Raw genomic sequence first — 19,612 nt, 5'->3', positions numbered from 1 at the left:
TACCAGCTCAATCCTAGAACTCCCTATCTACTTTCATCTCTAGGATTTTCCTCCACAGCTTGTACGGCTATTTAAAACACTACGTATTGGGCGCCTGGGTGGCTCAGTTGGTTAAGCGACTGCCTTCGGCTCAGGTCATGATCCCGGAGTCCTGGGATCGAGTCCCACATCAGGTTCCCGGCTCAGCGGGGAGCCTGCTTCTCCCTCTGACCCTCTCCCCTCTCATGCTGTTTCTCTCTCTCTCAAATAAATAAATAAATCTTAAAACACTACATATTAACTTCTTTATTCACTTAAATTCCATAAGGAAAGGGATGGTTATCCACTGGGGTCTATTATTTTACTACCTGGAAAAGTACCTGGTTCATAGTATGTACTCAGATATGTGTGAATGAATGAGTACACGCCTCTGCTTAAGAATAAAGCCGCTCACAGATACAAGATTTTACGAAGAATCTTTATCATATTTGGTATCTACTTGGATAATTACACATATATTGTATGTTGATGCAAACGTCAAAAGAAATGTTTTCTAAGTTCTCTGTGAGATGACCTGGTAGATATGAGAATTTTTGAGTCAATACTTGATGTTGGATTATTGATTTTAAAAAATGCTAAAACAACCACATGATCAAAAGCATAAATTCAGAGCTTTCAAAAAAAATATAGGAGAAAAAAGGCAGGAAACACACGTTCAACCTGAGTGTTGGGGCCACATTAGGGAGTGGCGGGGAGTGTGGCTATGTAGCAAAGTAAATGTCATGTCTAAAAGGAAGAGCTGGGCGCCTGGGGGGCTCAGTTGGTTGAGCGACTGCCTTCGGCTCAGGTCATGATCCTGGAGTCCCGGGATCGAGTCCCACATCGGGCTTCCAGCTCAGCAGGGAGTCTGCTTCTCCCCCTGACCCTCTTCCCTTTCATGCTCTCTATCTCTCATTCTCTCTCTCTCTAATAAATAAATAAAATCTTAAAAATAAATAAATAAATAAAAATAAAAGGAAGAGCCACTCCTCATCCCTAGTGAACCACTGGCCGAGTGTTGCTCAATCTTACATATTTGTAAGCAATGTTGTAAATGTGAATTTTTAAAATTCCAGAAATTTTAATTTTTGTACAACACTTTTCAGGACCTGATAAATCATGAAGACATGACTTCTCTACTATACTATTAGGGTACCACCATATTTATATTACCACTGGCAATGCCATCATATTTATTATGATGATATTAACACTCCAAAAATGGCCCCAAATGGAGATTAGAGCAATTAACTAACCCCCAGGGGAAAAAATAGGCATCACATCTTATCATTGATTTGGCAAGTAGCTACATAATCCTTGCTACCCAGAACAGAGGCAAGAATCAAGATGTCAAGTAAACACAAGCATCTCTGAGCAGGACAAATTAAAGGCCAGTCCCCAAAATGATGGGAATCTTGAAGGCAAACACTGTTTGAGTCATCACCTTATACCCACACCTAGATCATGTCTGGCACTTATTTTGAGCTATTAAAAAAAAAAAAGAAAAGGAAACAAAGAAGTCACTGAATGAAAGAACAATCAATACTGGGAGTGGATGAGTTCCCTGGTAGCTCAGTCAAATCAGTTTAAGCGTCATCATGGATAATAATATTAGTTACTGCTTGCATTAAGGAAGGACCTCCCATGAGTGGGGTGTGCTATGCTTAGAATTTATGTCAATTATCTCACGAATCCTTACAACAGCCCCTGTGAGGTAGGTCCTATTATTAGCTCCTCTTTACCCATCAGATACAACTGAGATTTTGAGAAGGTAAGTAACCTGTCCCAATGCCAGACCTTGAAAGGGCAAATGACCATATTCAACCCAGAAGAGAGGACTCTATGGGTTTCTTTGTTCTGTTTCTAGCAGGACTCTAGTGAGCTTCTTAATCAGATTTTGTAGCACAGATCACATGATGAAGAGGAAACGGGATAAGTACTTTTAGGAACGCTGGCCAGCAAAGGGGAAGAAAGAAAAATTATCCAAAGCAAGATTGAGCATGAAAAATCCACAGTGGTCTGTTTCGATTTCACACAAGCCCAAGAAAGTGTAGAGAACACGGCTGGTCTTGAAGACATCTCCTACAGTAAACAATTTCTGCAGTAACCAGCGTTGGTCAACAATTCAAGGTCCCACATCCTTTGGTACTTCTGTCTCAGGAAGCATGGGTGTATTTTTTAAGAGCTCCATGAAAAATCTTTTGATGAGAGGGGAAATCCTGCTTGAGGGCTAAGGCCTTTACAAAAATCTAATTGAAATAAAAAAGGCTATTATCCCTAGGGTTTCATGGGGGAGAAATCTTACTGTCTATCAAAGCCTGGGTTGGAACATAACAATATTCTGGAATACTCAAACATTCTTTTGGTCATGATTTCCACACAACCGCAATCTGGTGCGTTATTCTGTCTTGATACAAAGAGCTTCCCAAGTTCAATTCGGGTCTTGGAGATCATCCCGATGTCCTTAAATGAAGGGTATATGTAGGAACAAATGCGAAGCCAACCATAGAAATACACCCTGACAGAAGACAGACACATCGGGTTCTAACGCACTGAAAACCATTGGCAATTGAAGAACCCCAGACTGTTGTAGGTTTGTTGGCCCACAAGTTAACAATAACAGATGGAGATGCAGCAAGATGCTGTGAGAGAATATTCTTGGAGCCAGAAGTAATTCCTCTTTCTTGCTTTCTTTTTTTTATGACATCTGGAAACGGCTTCCTTTTATTTACAGAAATCATGATCCTCCAGAAGCACTGCAGTCACAGAATTTTCCACTCCATTTTCTGAACAAGCCACCTAAATTTCTTTGTCTGTTTCTCTGATCAAAGTATTTACCTCTTCTGAAATCACTACAAAAATGGAGAGACGCTGGGAGAGGTAAATAGCAGGGCTGCACTCCTTTGCAAGGTGAAGTAGGTCTTAGGATCTTGACAACCCAAGAGCCTCTCACAGGTGAGAAAGAGCTTCATCTCCCCCTCACTGTGTGGGTGGATTGCTTGCTTTTTCTACCATCATGATGCTGAATCAGGAAGTTCAGGGTGCAGACCCAGGAGAACCAAAGGTCCCGAGGTTTCTGGTTCCCTACCAGAGTGGGGATTTTATGGCAAGGAAAAGAGCCAGGTTGGAAAAACACGTTCCCATCCCCTCCCCACGCCCCATACGCAGTAGGCTGAGTATTTACAACTGAACTTTGCAGAGTCTCAGGTAAGAGCCTGCATGCGGATGGGAGGGATAGAAAGGAAGGAAAGAATATAATGTTCCTGGTTCAGGAACTTGAACTGGAATTCCAGAGGCACCTCTGAAAGGACCCCATTTTTCTTCCAAACTTCCCAGAGGTATTAGATCGAGAGCAGGGTTCTTGTGCAGCCCTCGAACATGAATCACCTGCCACGCTATCTGCTGGCACCGTGGAAACAGTGATAAACTCATAAGAAATATTTAGGAGCCAGGTGAAGAGCAGAAGCACTAAAAACAAATAGAATAATCTATTTATTAGAAGGACATTGACCCACACAAACAAACACGGGATTCAGTAAAAAGTGTATTAAATACTCTACACTGGGAGGCTACAGGAAGTGGGAACACACGATTATGAAGAGGGGTGAGTCAAGAGAGATATGAAGAGAGGAAAACTAAAATTGTTTTACATAAGAGCTCAAAGATTGCACTGAAATGGAAGAATGCAGCCAAGGAATACACAGGTGCACCTAAAGAGAGGCATTTTCCCAAAAGGTACCTACGAGAGCGACACAGGGAGAAAAATCCCCTAAACACCAAAATAAGGAAGCCATAAACATAAGTGTCATCCTCCGTCTGACAGGAACACTCATATCAAGAGAGAGTAACAAAGAGTAATGGCTAGAATTCATGGCTGAGAATTTCCAAGGAGTCAAGAAAATGCAAGGCTTAAGACAGAAAGTACAAGTTAAACAAGCCTATTTCTAAAAACAAATAAAAAAAATAACCTTTGCACCAATTATCATGATTTTTAAGAACATTAAATACACACAGAATATGTTTAAATCTTGCAATGAGGAAAACAGCTGATGACATTCAAAGGGAGGACAATATGGCTACTATGGTCTTTTTCACACCAACACGGGATAGAAAAAGCGACACAGGACACAAATGGCAAATTACTTTCAACAAGGTGAAGGGAGAGGAAGAAACCTAGACTTTTATACCCAGTAAAATTTATCCCTTAAATGAAAAAGAAAACCGAAGATATATCCAGGTATGAAAAATCTTACAAAATGTGCCACATTAAACCCTCTTGGAGAAAATTTTGGAAAAATTTATTTCTGCAAAGAGAGAAATGAATCAGGAACAGAGCAACAGAGTTCAGGTAAGCAGAAAGCATTAATAGTCTCAGAAGACAATAATCTAAAAAGAAATCCCAAAATAATCTCGAGCCAAAGTTCTCTTAGAATCTGGCACAGTGGGCGTTGGGAGGTAGGAGTGGGCTTGCTCCAGATTTTGTTCCGAAGCAAAGAGTGGATATTCAAAAGGCTGATAGGCAATGAGAATAGATATGGGTCTTACACAGAAATATAATTGCAGGATATCACTCTCAAACAAGTACAGGAATACTTCATGAATCCTACGTGTAAGAAGGAAAAAGAGCACAGAAGACAGACTAGTGTAACAATGACATCAGCAATAGAAACTTAAAGATGACACAACATAAGTTGGGAAAATCAAAGAAAACAAATAGAAATCGAACAAGGTGGTAAACAGAAAACCAAAAACAGGATGACAAAAATTATAAGCTGTATCATAATGGCAGCCGGGAAATTAGAAGTGGGATAAACTGACAAAATAGGATAACAAATAGCTTTATCAACATACAGATAAACTTAAAATGGATATATTTAAATAGATATATGTAACACAAGAGGAGTCCTCAACTTGAAAATGAAGAAATCCAAAATGCAAAACAGAAGGTAAACAGGACTGAAAAATATCCAGGAGGCAAAGTTAAGATGAGACAAAAATATTATACGTGTCACAATTCGCCATTAAAGACTGGAAGACCAACAGTAGTTAAGAAGATATCACCAACACTTTTATGACCATACCCAGTAAAACATCAAAGCATGTAAAAAGTCAATAATCTCTCTCATATATTTGCATTCATATATACAATATGCCTAAAATAAAGGAATGTTAAGGAAAAAATATTGTGGGAGATTACCCTAACACCTTCTTGAAACGGATAGACGTAGGAGATCAAAGAGTAACGGGAGATACAGAATGTCTGAGTAATCCCGTTAAGTGTTCTCTGAGCACATGAAGAATGATTCGAAAAGGTACCATTCATAAACGGTACTTTAAAGAAGGAGCACCATACGGCAATATATTCTTCGAACACAATCAAATAAAATAAAAGTTGATAGAAACACCCTATAAAAGTGTTAGAACGCTGAACGTGTGTGTGTACCTTTAAGCAAAAGTAAAAAAATACAAATACGTGAAATCCCATGATAATTTAGGTGTCACATGTGAAAATTTGTCTGACAGGTCTAAAGAAGTGTTTATGGGGATAATTAACACTTCAACTACATTTACAAGATAATAAGAAAGACTGCAAATAAGTGAGCCATGGAGGCAAATCAAAAAGCTAAACTAATAGGAACAGGATAAATCCAACTCAATCAGAAAATAATACAGGATAAAGAGTAGAAATCTGTGAAATAGGGAACGAAGAAAGAGTCAAGCTAATTATCAAAATGAAAGCTAGTTTACTGAAAGCTTATTAATATAAGCAAACTTCTGGCAACATTGATCAAGCAAAACAGAGATAATGAAAATGAATAATCTTGAAAAGTGAGGGAACTCACTTTAAGTAATTCCAAATAAAATAAAAATATTAAAATAGAAATATTTTAATAAGTGCTGATGTTAAAAAATAAATTTAAATAAATATGTGAGAAAAAGTAAAGACTCTAGAACAGAGATAGATCTAAAAAAAGACTATTAATGCAAAATAGTAATAAAAAATTCTCCCACATAAAAACTCAACAGTCAAGATTATTTTCAAGCAATTTCTAGTAACTCGGTTCTTTCTGAAGTTTTGCTCAGAAGATATAAAATGAAAAGAAGCAACCAAAATATTTTTGTAAGATTAGTTTAACTATAAGGACTGTACAAGACCAGAAGATCACACTAAGAAACTGAGTCAAACTTGAATTTAAATCAAAATTATAAATCAATTCACTTATGAATAAAGATGTAGCCATCCTAAGTGAATATTAACAAAGCCAATACAATAAAGTACTGGCAGATTTTTGAAAGTTCACCTTATGATCAACACGGGGCTGTTTCCAAAATGCCCTAACACAAAACACCTACTGTGTTATTCAACCAAAAAAATAAAAAAGAAAGAAAGAAAAATCTTGCGACCAGCCATTAAAGACGCTAGAAATGATTCTAACAATATTCAATGCTTATTTATGATTTTAAAAAATGTTTTAACTTAGTAGAAAACTGGAAATAGAAGATAATTTCTTTTTACCTGATAATGGCCCTTTCCCCAAAACATCTAGTCAATATCACATTTATTAAAGAGTGTTGGACTCCTTTCCTCCAAGATCATGAACAGGGATGTCAGTTTGCCCCAACACAGTTCAGTCCAGCACTGGATGTCCTGAATCAATGCAGTGACAACAGCAATAAAGGCAACGAAGAGTATAAATATTCAAAGGGGAAGAGAGAAAATGGTCATGATTTGTAGACAGTATGGTCACTTTTATGGAATCCATGCAATCTGATAGATAAGCTACCAGAAATAACAGAAAATCCAAAAAAAGACTTCTGAATATACAAGCAAGACATTCTTTTATAGCAGGAGTAGGAAATGACATACAAAATAAGATGCTATTCGCAAGAAGAATGAGGAGGAGGAGGAGAAAATTAACACGGATGGGGAATGATGTCCCTTCTTCCTAAAGTCATCTTTCAACTCAATACAACTCCCAACAAAAATGACAGAATTTTGCAGAATTTGACACGTTGATTCTAAATTGTCCATAAAAGAATAGGCACCTACAAATGCAAAGAGAATGTAGAAGGACAACAGCATAGAGCCATTGTGTTCTACATGAGGGACCCTTTGCCTACTGCGGGAACAGACTGGTGAATGAGCCACACCAAATATAAAACACAGAGCTTGCCCTATGCATATGCGGTGGATGTTAGAACTCTGTACTGGGTTATTTTTTGGCAGACTCCTTTGAGATTTCCTCTCTCGAGCTCAGACCCACAGAGATCCTCAGGTTCTCTGCCATGAACCCATAGGGAGTCACTCTTGCCTCTGGCTTTGCCTGAGGGAAACCAAGGGAGATTGGAAGCAGAAAGAGAGAAGAGAATGTATGTACAACCTCCAGGCACGTCCCTAGCAGGGGGTACGACCAGTACAACCCAAATGGGCATCTGTAACTTCTCGTAAGGGCTCGTCAAAATGGCTACTCCAGGCTTACCGCACTACTTTCTGCTGGTTCCCCTTATATCCTGACCCGCTTATTAATAGAATACCTTTGTGTGTCCTATGTCCCTATTAGGATGCTCCCTGACACCAAATCACTGGAAAAGGAGACATGGTTTATATTACATGTTGAACACATCGGTTCTCTCTTTGAAGAAAAATAACACTGGATCCCTATCTCACACCACACATAAAAAAATTAACTCTGTGAGGATTAACAATGTATACCTGAACTCTAACACTCATAGAGAAATGTGTAGTAGGAGGACATTTTTGCGATGCTGGGGTAGAGGTCAGGATTTCTTAAATGTGTCCTACTTAGAAAAAGACATAAGGGAGGAAAAAAAAAAGTTGAGGAATCTTTGCTAAATCGAAACTACTGATTCCTGTTTCAAGAATATCAGAAATGACGGTCGTGGATAGGACACAGAGGAGAGAAGAGATTTGCAGTGTGCACGCAAACCCTGGTGGACTACTTAAAGCAGAGCGCGCTCACAGTCTTAGCTGTAGGGTTAAAACAGAACCAGGACGTGGGGTCTTAAGGGCTGGTATAAAAGGGTACAGAGCTGCCTGGCAGGTTCCTCCTGCCTCCCCCAGCATTTCTGTTCACACCTCTGTAAAGATTCTCAGCACACAACGTGCCAACCTGTCATCATCTTCCGTTCTTGTCATTATATGAAATAAAACTGAGAAGGTCCGGAGTAATTTGTACAAGAGAACTTAAAAGAAAAAGTTGCAAGACCAACAGAAGATAATATGATTTAGATGTTTTTAACATAATACTTACTGCACTCTGAGTATTTCCCTATATCACTAAATATTATCCTATAATGAAATTTTAATGGCTAGTATTCCATGTTTGTATTACACCTATAATTATATAACAATTTCTGGACTGTTAAAAATTGTTGTAGCCTTTCCATTTTGTATTTATTTATTTATTTGTTTGGCTATCATAAGCCCTTGACAATGCAAATCCCTATACACTCATCCTTCGGCACCTGTCCAATTACTTCTTGCAGTGCAATGTATTTCAAGGCATTTTGCAACGTATTGTCATGTTGTCTCCCCAAAAACATTGGGACCACTTGCAAACACTCCAGCCTTGCATGAGTGGGCATTTCCCACAGCTAAAATCCACAGTGAATGAGGTGCTTACTAACTGTGGTTTTAGGAGATGTTAGAGGGAACGATTCTGTAAAGTACAACAGCTACAGAGGAAACTGAAGTGATCCTTCCAAAGTGGAAAAGAAACTGCTGGTCTAATGTTTATGCCGAGATTCGTGTATGTTTTCACAGATAACTATGGTCTCTGTTGTTAGCAGCCTGGAAGATTCACGGGGACTAACACCATCCTTTCCCTGTCCACAGAATACTACTTCTGATGGATTTAAAAGGTAAGCATACCATCTATCGAAACAGGAAAGGATGAAGACCAATGCAGGGGACGGATAATCCACAATGCACCCAGGAGTTACCTTCGAGGTCCGGAGGCAGAGAAAGCATTTTGGAAGCAAGCTTGGTTGAGCCTATTTACTGATGCTTGATTTTGTCTGCACACATTTACTGGCTAAATAGGCAAAGAGCTACCCCTCATTAGGGTCTTTCCTCCAGAACATTAAATTCACAGATACCTGGATGCTTTGTAGCAACATCTTTGGTTTATCCTCCTTTTCTGCAACATGGCTCTCTTTCTCTTAAAAGACAATGCCCGAATAGCGGGTGTTAGAGTTTCTAACTCCAAGGAAGCTCTGCCTACTTCCGCAGTCTCAACCAAGGACGGGTGGTCAGTGAAGAAATGTTAAGTCTGTGATGAGCACCTCTGGGCAAATATGTGTTCATCTTCCAAAATCCAATGAAAGAGTCTTCCGAAGAAAACAAATACACAAAGCAACATCATGAACAAACACATAAGCCCGACATTTTCTTTTTTTAATATGGGAATGTTTTTTTTTTTTTTTTAAATCTATTTGCTCTCGACGACATGGTTTTCAATTCTATGCCAACTGGGAAAGAAGACACCGAATTGTTAAAATATCCCAAAAATGTCAGTCGTAACTGGATTTTCCCTGGGTTCCCCGTATAACAACATTATGTATTTTACCATATTGAAATTCCACGTGAAACCTGAAATGGAAAGAAGTCCCCAGTGTGAATATCATTTTTTGTTGTTGCTGTTAAAATTAAAAAAAAAGGCATCCCGTAAGACCAAGCAAGGGCTTACCTAAAGCAAACACGCTTTTAACACCAAGTGTTCTTTTAATTTTTAAGATTTTTGTGTTTTCACTTTTTCCCATTAAACTCTGCTGCTGGTAGCATTAATGCCGTTCCATGCGCCCCTAATAAATCACTACAGCTCTGTTCTCCTTTCTCCTCTATAAATCTGGCAACAATGATGCTAATTGTACATGAAAAATATATTAAAACTGTAAATCATTTCTATTTTCGAGGAGGATGGGAGAAACAAATCTAAAGCAACAAATGGAATGCTCTTCTTTTGTCCAGATTTGGCCAGAGGCCATTATATTAAAAGCATAAAATTACAGCCCATTTTCATCAATTAGGCCTTATTCTTCGGGTCTTGAGTCTAATCAAGAACATATAAAATGTATCACAAATCCCATGTTAATGACCACTGATTCATTTCATTAATAGCGCTGGACATTTCTTTTTGTAGGGCATTCTTTAGCGTATTCCTGTATGTGGACTTTTTTGTACCAATTGTATATAAAAGGGCCAAAATATTTCTTTTTTATATCATCGAATAGCTATAATGATTGCGTAGAGGAAAAAGCTCATAGGAACTGTCACTTCCTAATGGAAATAGCTAAATTTGGCTATTTCATGCAATACTCAATAGCTTATTTTTTCTACAAAGGATGAAAGATTGATTTTCTTTTTAAGTGTACCTATGGATACTCCCCTATGGTCTTGCTAGAGTGCTCAACACTGATAAAATTTTTTTACAGCCTTAACTTAGGAAGCAGAACCAACCACTCAGTGTATTTACCAATAGACTTATTCCTACAAAGACTAAAAATGGAAAGTCATTGGGACACCTGGGGGGCTCTGTCGGTTAAATGTCTGCCTTCTGCTCAGGTCATGATCCCAGGGTCCTGGGATCGAGACCCACGTTGGGCTCCCTGCTCAGTGGGGAGTCTGCTTTTCCCTCTACTGTTCCCCTCTGCTCATGATCTCTCTCTCTCACTCTCTCTCTGTCAAATAGATAGATGAAATCTTAAAAAAAAAAAAAAATAGAAAGTCATTGAGATAAAGGTCTTCCATTCTCCCCATAAGTGTTACTTTACCCTAAAAGATGCCTCATTTCTTAATAAACTAGCTTGGCAAACTCATCATCTCATAAATGAACCCACTGGTCAAGTTCGTCGATAATCTAATTCACGCTCACTTCTTTGATGGGTTTCAGAAATGAGATGCCTTAACCTAAGCAAATAAGTCTCTAGTGGTCAGAAATTCAGGCAGCAGGCCAAGATAATGTAGGGGCAAGTCACCTCTCTGCAGAATAAATCAAATTACACCATCTCGATGCTGGCTTAGGCCAAGCTGGGCAAGTTAATGGATAACTGGCAGCCTGAGTAATTAATCTCCAAATGCAAATCAGAGCCTGTCATTTCACTTCTTAAAAATATTCCTTCATGGGACTCCTGCTGTCAACAAGATAATTCCCGAACAGGATAAATGAGGTAATACATGCAAATTGCCTACTATAGAGCCTGGCACTTTAGCAAGTGGTCAAGAAATGTTGGACTCTCTCCCCTTTCCCTGTCCCTTTGGAAATTGACCGCATTTTGGTTCCAATCTGCTTCTGTAGGAATTGATCCCGGGGGTGACTGAATGACAGATACCATACACACTTTGCTGTCACTAAAATTTGGGGGAAAGTATATATTTATCCGTGAGGAACCGACTTGTTAAAAAATATGAGTTGTAAATATAGACCCTGCACATTTCATTTTTTTGTCATTGCTGTTCATCGCTCTGCTATAAAGTTAGATTAAGAATTCCTGTAGAGAAGACTGACAAGACTTTGTTCCAGAAAGAGTTGAGTGAGGTCCTGCTCATAGTCCAGGTTGAGATATTCTCCTGTTAAGACCCCACATACCTTGCAACCCTGTATTCAATGCACCAGCCCCGGGTTCGCTTGCATGTCAACTACTCCCCTATACTATTTAAGAAGCTGATGATCTAGAACCTAAAGACAATATCGCCGAGTGAGCCACGGACTACGTGTGTTTGTAGGGGTCCTAGGGGTCGTGTGAAAATGAGAGGATAGATCTAGAATTGGTTCATGACGTATCACAGGCCATCCAGCTACCAATGAAGGAGGCAGACTCTCCATACAGAGCTATAAATGAAAGCAGGCTGATCAGTACTTCATTCCAGGAATATGTCATAACTTACATCTCTTTTTATTTATCTTTTATTTTCCTATCATAAACCATAACAAAACACAGGTTTTTAGGCATTAATCTCTAAAAGCGTTTAAAATCATTATTTCATTAGGTGGATTTCTTGAGATATAATTACTGGTTCAAAAGTTATGGGCATTCAAAATGTTTTTTTCACACATACTGTTATACTGTTTTTTGAAAAATCTATGTAGCACTTGACAAAAACGCCTACCAAAAGAAGTCATGCATGCACATCCTCTTCAGCACTGAATACTATTTTATTATGGCTTTGCTAATATTATCAGTAAAATGGTGTTTGCTTTTATTAAATTGCATTAATAACTCTCAAGAAAATTACCTGGGAAACTCTCAGAAAGACTTAGATCTGAATTCTGCTTTTCCCTTTTACACACTGGGTGATTTAGGCAAAGGATGAACCGCTACTCCTAGCTTTATGTTTCCCCTTTGTGACTTGGCACTTTGGAGGGCTATTAGGTGCACTCACTGATAGAAAATGCACAAGCTTTAGTGCAAAGTGCTTGCTGTAAAAAAAAACTCATTCTCTGAATAGCAACTAATGTCATCTTCTTTGCCCTCACCACCACCACCATCACCATCATCATTGTCACCAGCACCAGCACCCCCACCATGATCACATCACCATCATCATCATCCCCAACACCATCATCATCCCCATCTTCAACACCATCTTCAGCACCATCATCAGCACCATCACCATCATCAATCACCATCTTCATGGCTATCACCATCACCACTAACGTAAAGATCATTACCATCGTCACCAGGATGGTTGTTATTACCTCCATCATCATAATCATGGCCATGATTATCTTCATTTCCATCGTCTTTTTCACCACTATTATCAAAATCGTCATCTACTATTCTTACTTCTACAACCACTATTACTGCCTACATTTATTTATTTATGGGTTGGTTGTGTCCTTGGGCCACTATTCTATCAGTGTTTTCCTTAAAATTTGATTTTAAGGATCTATAGCCAACAATCCCTTGTTGTGTGTCTCTTAACTGCCTACAGATACACTTTGCAACTAGTTGCTCTTAGAGGTCACTCCAGAAATTTACCTTGGTCTAGGCTATATGGACCATGGTTTCTTTAATGGGTTTCATTATTTTTTTTTTCCTATCTTTTTTTAATGGCAGAAAGGAGTATTTGTTTATATTTGGTTTAATAATGTTTCATGTCCAATTTTCTGAGGCCCTATTTATGACTATTTTTCATATCATGAATCCTATCATTAGCCATCATGTAAAGAGCCCTATAAATATGACTCTAATTGATACACAAACATATCTGCTATGACTATTATATGACAAAATCTTTGTCAGTATCACCTTCACAGTCATTAAAATTCAAATTCTTGGGGCCCATCCCCAGAAATGATGAGTCAGTAGCAGACTGGGTGGAGCCTGGCAGTCTGGCTATGAAAAGGTTCCTGGTTAGTTTGAGAACAACTGTGCTATGGCAACTCTGGACCCTGCTATGCTATGCATTAACTAGAAGATACCCGAATGACTTCATGAAGATTTCCCTTTACATCAAGGGTCAGCAAACTTTCTCTATAAATATTCTAGACTTTGTGGACCATATGCCTTCTTTTGAAGCTGTTTGATTCTGCCATTGTACTGTGAAAGCAGCCACAGAAATTAGGCACATCGATGGGGAAGGTCGTGTCCCATTAACCTTTTTGGCAAAAATAGGCAGCAGCATGATGGATCCCGACTATGAGTCATATTTTCCCCTCTTGTTTCACATCTCTGAAAGGAAGTGAGGCCCTTCTTTCCCCGAACACTCATCCTTGTTGGGTTTCTCAATTTTCATAAGATCACATCGACCAATAGTCCCTGTAGCTCAGTTGATGACGGGATCATGCCATCATCAATTAACTGACCACAACAGTGACTGTACTTTGGATGTTTGGCTGAGCCAAGACTTCAAATTCACTTACTCAGTCTCTTAAATCATGCGCAGCCAAGAGAATCAATATTAACATCAGCCTCCAGGCGCCATCTTTGACCACATTGTCCCTTCCACCTGAAGTCCCCCTAACTCACCAGTTTGGCCATCTGCTGTCCTTCAAAGTTCTCCTCAGCGTATTCTGACCTCTGAGTCTAGAAACATGTTCCTCCCAGATGTTCCCATATCTCTCCAACTGGTCACATCACAGCACTGATCATACGAAATGGTAATTCTGGTTCATTGTCTATCCTCCCCTTCCCCCCATATGATCTGCAAGGGAAAAGATGGTACCACATTCAGGAAAGTGGCCAATTAGAACATGCTCTGTAAGGATGCTCTGAATGAATACATTTATGAACTGCACTTTTGCTAATGTCAGGGGCTCATACAGAAGGAAATGTTAACAAACAAGCCAAAGAAATGCAATGAAGTAAGGGTCTAGGTGGCACCTACTTGGATTGACAGAGCTGCACAAGATTTGAAGACCAGGTTTTATCACCATCCTGAGAACCCACCCACCTCAAAGTCTCAGAGAAGCTCAATGAGCAAAGGAAGATGCTGAGTGGGATGTCCTGTGCTTCTTGCAGAACTCCGTAGATGCCACCTTGTCAACCATTTGCCACTTCTTGCAGAATTCCGTAGACGCCACCTTGTCAGCCATTTGCCCAGTGCCCTACAATGCAACTCTTACCAAGCCCTTCCCCCTTCTAAAAGCTTGGGCTGAGATTTTGTTCAAATTCAATTTCATTTCCCCTAGATCAACTCTCTAAATTGGATACTCCTTCGGTAAACCTAGCCCATTAGCTGGAATGGTTAAAAGAAATAGTAGACACAGTAGGTTACACCCTGTCCTAAACAGCTTGGCCCCCTTCAGGGCACATTTTCTACCTGGAGTTATGGCTCATGCTACCTCTGCTTTGCCACCAGAGGCCAACTTCCAGATCCAGACGTCCCTCTGGAGTGCAGTACCCAATGTGGTCCTGCCTCAGCGTTGTCTGAGTATCAATTTCCTGATGTGTGAGACGTTCCTGTCACTTTATCGCTCTGTGTCACGCAGGGGTCCCCAGTGCTTACAAGACAACAACAGCAACAACTCATAAACAAAGTTTCCCATTTTCAAATCCTCGGGGTCTTCTCTGGGGTAAAAAGGAAGAACTACCTTAGGTAGCGCTTTTCCGCCCCTGAAGCCATACCAGTCTTTCTTGTCTAGTTTCTATTCCAAATAGGAGGGAGGGTAATGGACATCAATGGGTTTTGCCTGTTTAGCATCCTGTTTTCCTTGGGGGAGTTACCTTACCTACATCCACCCTAAGGTAGGCCCTGTTGGACTCACACATCCCTCTCCCCATTCAGAAATGAATGCTAACCCAGACCATGCCGATCCAAGGGTGTTTCCCCCCCTAGATTTGGAAATTGGTTTGAGTTGGCCTGTTACCCCAACTGGGCCAGTGGCATCATCCCCAGGCCAATGTGCTTCTCAGAGCTCAAGGGTGATATCACAGGGAAATGCTGGTGACCATTTTTTTTTTTTTTTGCCCTGTATGGAAATAGCATCACAGAGAGACAAAAGAAAACCAATGATAAACCAAAAATGACAGGTTACTAATAGCAACGATTCAGCCCTAAATTCAGGTGGCTTAAAACAACAAGAATTTATTGTCCCACTGTATTGCAGGACAGATGTATGAAATTAGAGAGTCCTCACAGTGGGACAATAAATTCTTCTTGATGTCTGAAATTACGGAGTCAGCAGCGTTGGTTACTTGCCTAGAGTCTGGGGATCACGATGTCTGTCTCTCTCCGTTCTTAGTTTCTGGTGGTTTTCAGTGATCCTTGGAGCTCCCTGGCTAGGACATCCATCCCTCACTTCTTCGCCTCCACCTTCATATCATATTCTACGTGTCTCTGTCTGTCTTTGTCCCTGTGTCTCCTCTTGTAAGGACACCACCCATAATGGATTTAGTGTCCTTCCGAATACAGTCTGACCTCATCTTACTTTTATTACATCTATTAAAAACCCCATCTCCAAATAAGCTGACCTTCATAGGTTCCAGGATTAGGACTTCAACATATCCTCTTTTTGGGGGGGGGGGAAGGGAACACAATTCAACCCGTAACACAGATCAACTCAAAAACCCTCCGACAAGAGAAAAGTTTGAAGGATTAATAGCCATGCTATGATCTGTAAATGTTTTTAAAAGATTCTAACTGATGATATTCTGCAGCCTTAGAATAACAATTTCAAATTCTGTAGATCCCAAATTTCTCTTGGGCTGGGACCACATAAGGTCTCCTCAGAGATAATCTAATATCAATGATGATGATATTGCTGTTGTTGACAGTGATGAGAACCACAGTAATAATAACAACAAAGCCTTAAGTAGAACACAATGCTGGAGGAAGCTCATTTTCCCCTAAGTCTAGAGAAAGCCTTCTAAGATGATGATTCCTCTCATCTCAATGATTCTAACCTGTGAACTTTAATTAATTTCTTGGAAAGGAGTCCAGAACCATGAAATCAAATCATAGTCGACAGTATTTAAAATCAGGCAAAGCGCTGCTTCCTCAAAACCACAAATCAATTAGCTTGTTGGCCGTTCTATCATGATTTTAAGCTGCCTTCCCTTATAACACCTCTGGGGCTTGGTTATTTTAGGGAAACGTCAGCGGACAGACTTTGGTGTGGCTGCAACTGGTAGAGATGATGCAAGTCGACATCCCGAGGGGTGAGCTCAGCCATAGCGGCAAATCGCTTCGCCCTGGTTTGTGCCCACAGTTTGTCACAGGAAGCCGAGGGATCCTATTTTCTACTACTTTCTAAACCTTGTCATAAACGAGGACACTACTTCTTTAAAAAATTGGGAGAGCATGGAACTTTCAGGCACAATACACATAAGCCAAGAGCTTCATGCATTTGCCAAACAAAAAGAACAACAACAACAAAAATCTAACATTGACTGTGGGTATATTTAGGACACACATTGATATATTTTTAAAAAAGTAGGGGCGCCTGGGTGGCTCAGTTTGTTAAGCGACTGCCTTCGGCTCAGGTCATGATCCTGGAGTCCCGGGATCGAGTCCCGCATCGGGGCTCCCTGCTTAGCAGGGAGTCTGCTTCTCCCTCTGACCTTCCCCCTTCTCATGTACTCCCCCCTCTCTCTCAAATAAATAAATAAAATCTTAAAAAAAAAAGTACATACAAATGCATGTCTATTGGTGGACGTCAGCAGTAATCATGGTTACTGAGAGCTCCATATAAGAACAAATCATCCATGGGCAGCCTATGCACAGCAAGCTAGGTAGGAGGATGGGAAGGTCTCAAAGCCACTTGCAGGAGGAAGGTAAACCTGCTGAGGAGGTTTGCAAAAGACGGCCCAGAAAGGGCATAACACCTTGTCTTCAAAGACTTTGCAAGCAACAGAGTGAGAGAAAGCAGCCTCCCAAATTGCTCCAGCTCTGTTGGTAGAGATTTCACAGGTATGGGTCACCAACCCTTTGTAACAATGAAGTGAACGCTCTCATAGAGCTGCAAAAGTCTCTCTGGGCCAGGTTCAAAAACCGCCTCGTGGTCAGGTGCTTCCCGTTCATTCATTCGTGCCGTGTGTACCAGTCGACACACAATGCATTCATTCCTTTATCTCGCCAATGTCCCCCTGCCTATAAAAGGTTTACAGCCTAGTGGGTGTCTGTGTATCTGTTACGTACGTACTGCCCGTCTCTCATCGCTGGCCTGGTAACAGCAGGGACTTTGTTCTGTTCGCAATGTCTTGCTTTGTGAGATTCAGCTTTGCTCATACCAATGCCACTTGGAGGATGGTTTGGTGCAGGTAGGCACTGGCAATATATCAGGAGTCCTGGGGTGATCCTGGCAGCTTGGCTGATGTTCCTTGTCTGTGTCTCTCCCCTGAGTGTGGGTGGCGGCTGGAAGGCAATGCCCACAGCACAGTGGATGCCCAGGAATAGTTGTAGAAGGTATAAATGAATGAATAATTTTTTTTTAAAGTTCTACAGTCTACTGCCGGTGTAGACTTGTAAAATAATGTTTGCATCAAAACTCTACCAACACACGGGAGGAGGCTGCATCTCTGCGTAGGGCTTCAGAGTGTCAAGAATAGGGAGGTACCGCATTGCAGAGGACTGGGGATGGAATGACCCCTTCAGTTCCTCCCACGTGGAGGTCTTTACAATTCTGGGGTGGACGTCCTGCTTGGTTCCATCACTTACTGCAGATAAACTCCGACAATGATAGTCAACATGCCAAAATCCCTTTCTTAAAAAAAATGATGCAGGAGACTGGGTGGCTCAGTGGGTTAGGTGTCTGATTGCAGCTCAGGTCATAATCCTGGAGTCCTGGGATCGAGTCCCACGTGGGCTCCCTGCTCAGTGAGGAGTCTGCTTCTCCCTCTCTCTCTCTCCCTGGCCTCAAATAAATAAATAAAATCTTTAGGGGAAAAAAAATGGATGAAATGCAAACAACTTGTGCTACACTGGAATTTGATCTCATTATTATATGCTTTAAGCTCAGAGGAAAGATCTATTCTACGTTGATATATTTTAAACATTTAAATTTTCTTGGGAAAGACACAGCTTTCTGTCTGTGCTTTGCTTCTATTTTTTGGATCTAAACTATTTTTAAATATGCAAAATTAATATAACTTTGTTGCATGGTACCTGGATACATGACAAAACATAGTGATAAAAGTACTTCAGTAGAGAAAAAATTGGGGGGAAGACAGAAAGCTTCAATAAATGATTTTTTTAAAAATTTCAGGTGATAAAAGTACATTGGAATTTGGTAAGAATGGAACCTTACGTTCTTTGATTTAAACTCACCACACAGTCTGCTGAGAAGAAAAATGTGTGTTAGAATTCCTTGGGTTGGAATTCCAGTTATGAATCCTCCAATGTCAAAAATGTAACCATGCATTAAAAAAAAATGTAACCATGCAAAAAACACCCAAGTGGGTGCTTTGCATCATTACATTATACTATCAATACACCTTTCTATCGTTTTGTTAGGTTTTATCTCTCCCTCCTTCCCATTTTTGCACTTTTTATGTCTTGGCCCATCTAGAGAAGCAATAAACAAGGAGCTTACTTTGGGAGACTCAGAAACCATTTCCTCACTGTACAACATAGGTGTGTATTCCTTGTGTATTCATGTCAGGATTGGTGGAAAACTTTCCATCATGGATCCTCAATGGAAAACATCAACTTACAGATTACCTGCCTTTTTTTCTTTTCTTCTTGAAATCCTAAAGAACTCTCTGAATTCTTCTGCCCACTTTCTGAACCTCGAGTTTTGCTGGGGTTCCTTCATTTTCCAAGCAAAGAGCTTACATTTCCTTGTTATCCCCAGCTGGACTGGTCCAATGCCTTGTGTGGTATAAGTGCAAAGAGTCATTTTTCAAATCAATAATTTTTATTTTTTTATCTTTTTTTCAAATCAATAATGTTTAAATGAGTCAGCTAAGAGGGCTCTCAGGAGTGTACGGGCTGAAAGAGGGAAGAAAAGACAAAGAATCAGAGCTGAGGTCAGGAGATCAATAGATGGCGTGGCTTGAGGTGGGAGTAAAGTCAACGCACAGCAGGTGGATGGGAATTTAGGGGAATACTGGATGATCCCTTTTGGGTGGAGTGATGATTAGGTCCCAAAAGAGATGGAGCAGAGCGTAGCTGAAGGCATCCATTTAAGGA

General features: G+C 40.2%; 1 protein-coding gene across 4 annotated transcripts in view; it reads right to left on the bottom strand.

Moving 5' to 3' along the window:
- The window catches only part of NLGN4X (neuroligin 4 X-linked), a 212,176-nt gene that overhangs the window by 185,777 nt on the left and 6,787 nt on the right, over positions 1-19,612 (bottom strand). The window contains exon 2 of one of the 4 annotated variants that reach the window (XM_088028522.1): positions 6,536-6,547. The exons of 2 other annotated variants lie outside the window; for them this stretch is intronic. In XM_088028522.1, the coding sequence (XP_087884648.1) occupies positions 6,536-6,547 (12 nt within the window). Of the gene's footprint in view, positions 1-6,535; positions 6,548-9,132; positions 9,175-19,612 lie in introns of all 4 variants that reach the window. One more of the 4 variants, XM_088028521.1, reaches the window with a different exon arrangement.

Source organism: Eumetopias jubatus, unplaced genomic scaffold (genome assembly GCF_037043125.1).
Source record: "Eumetopias jubatus isolate StellerSeaLion01/CBP00866 unplaced genomic scaffold, mEumJub1_p1.0 scaffold_11, whole genome shotgun sequence".
In the NCBI taxonomy this organism is placed as follows: Eukaryota; Metazoa; Chordata; class Mammalia; order Carnivora; family Otariidae; genus Eumetopias; species Eumetopias jubatus.
Note: the sequence above shows the minus strand (reverse complement) of the source record. Positions and strands in the feature narration are given on the sequence as shown.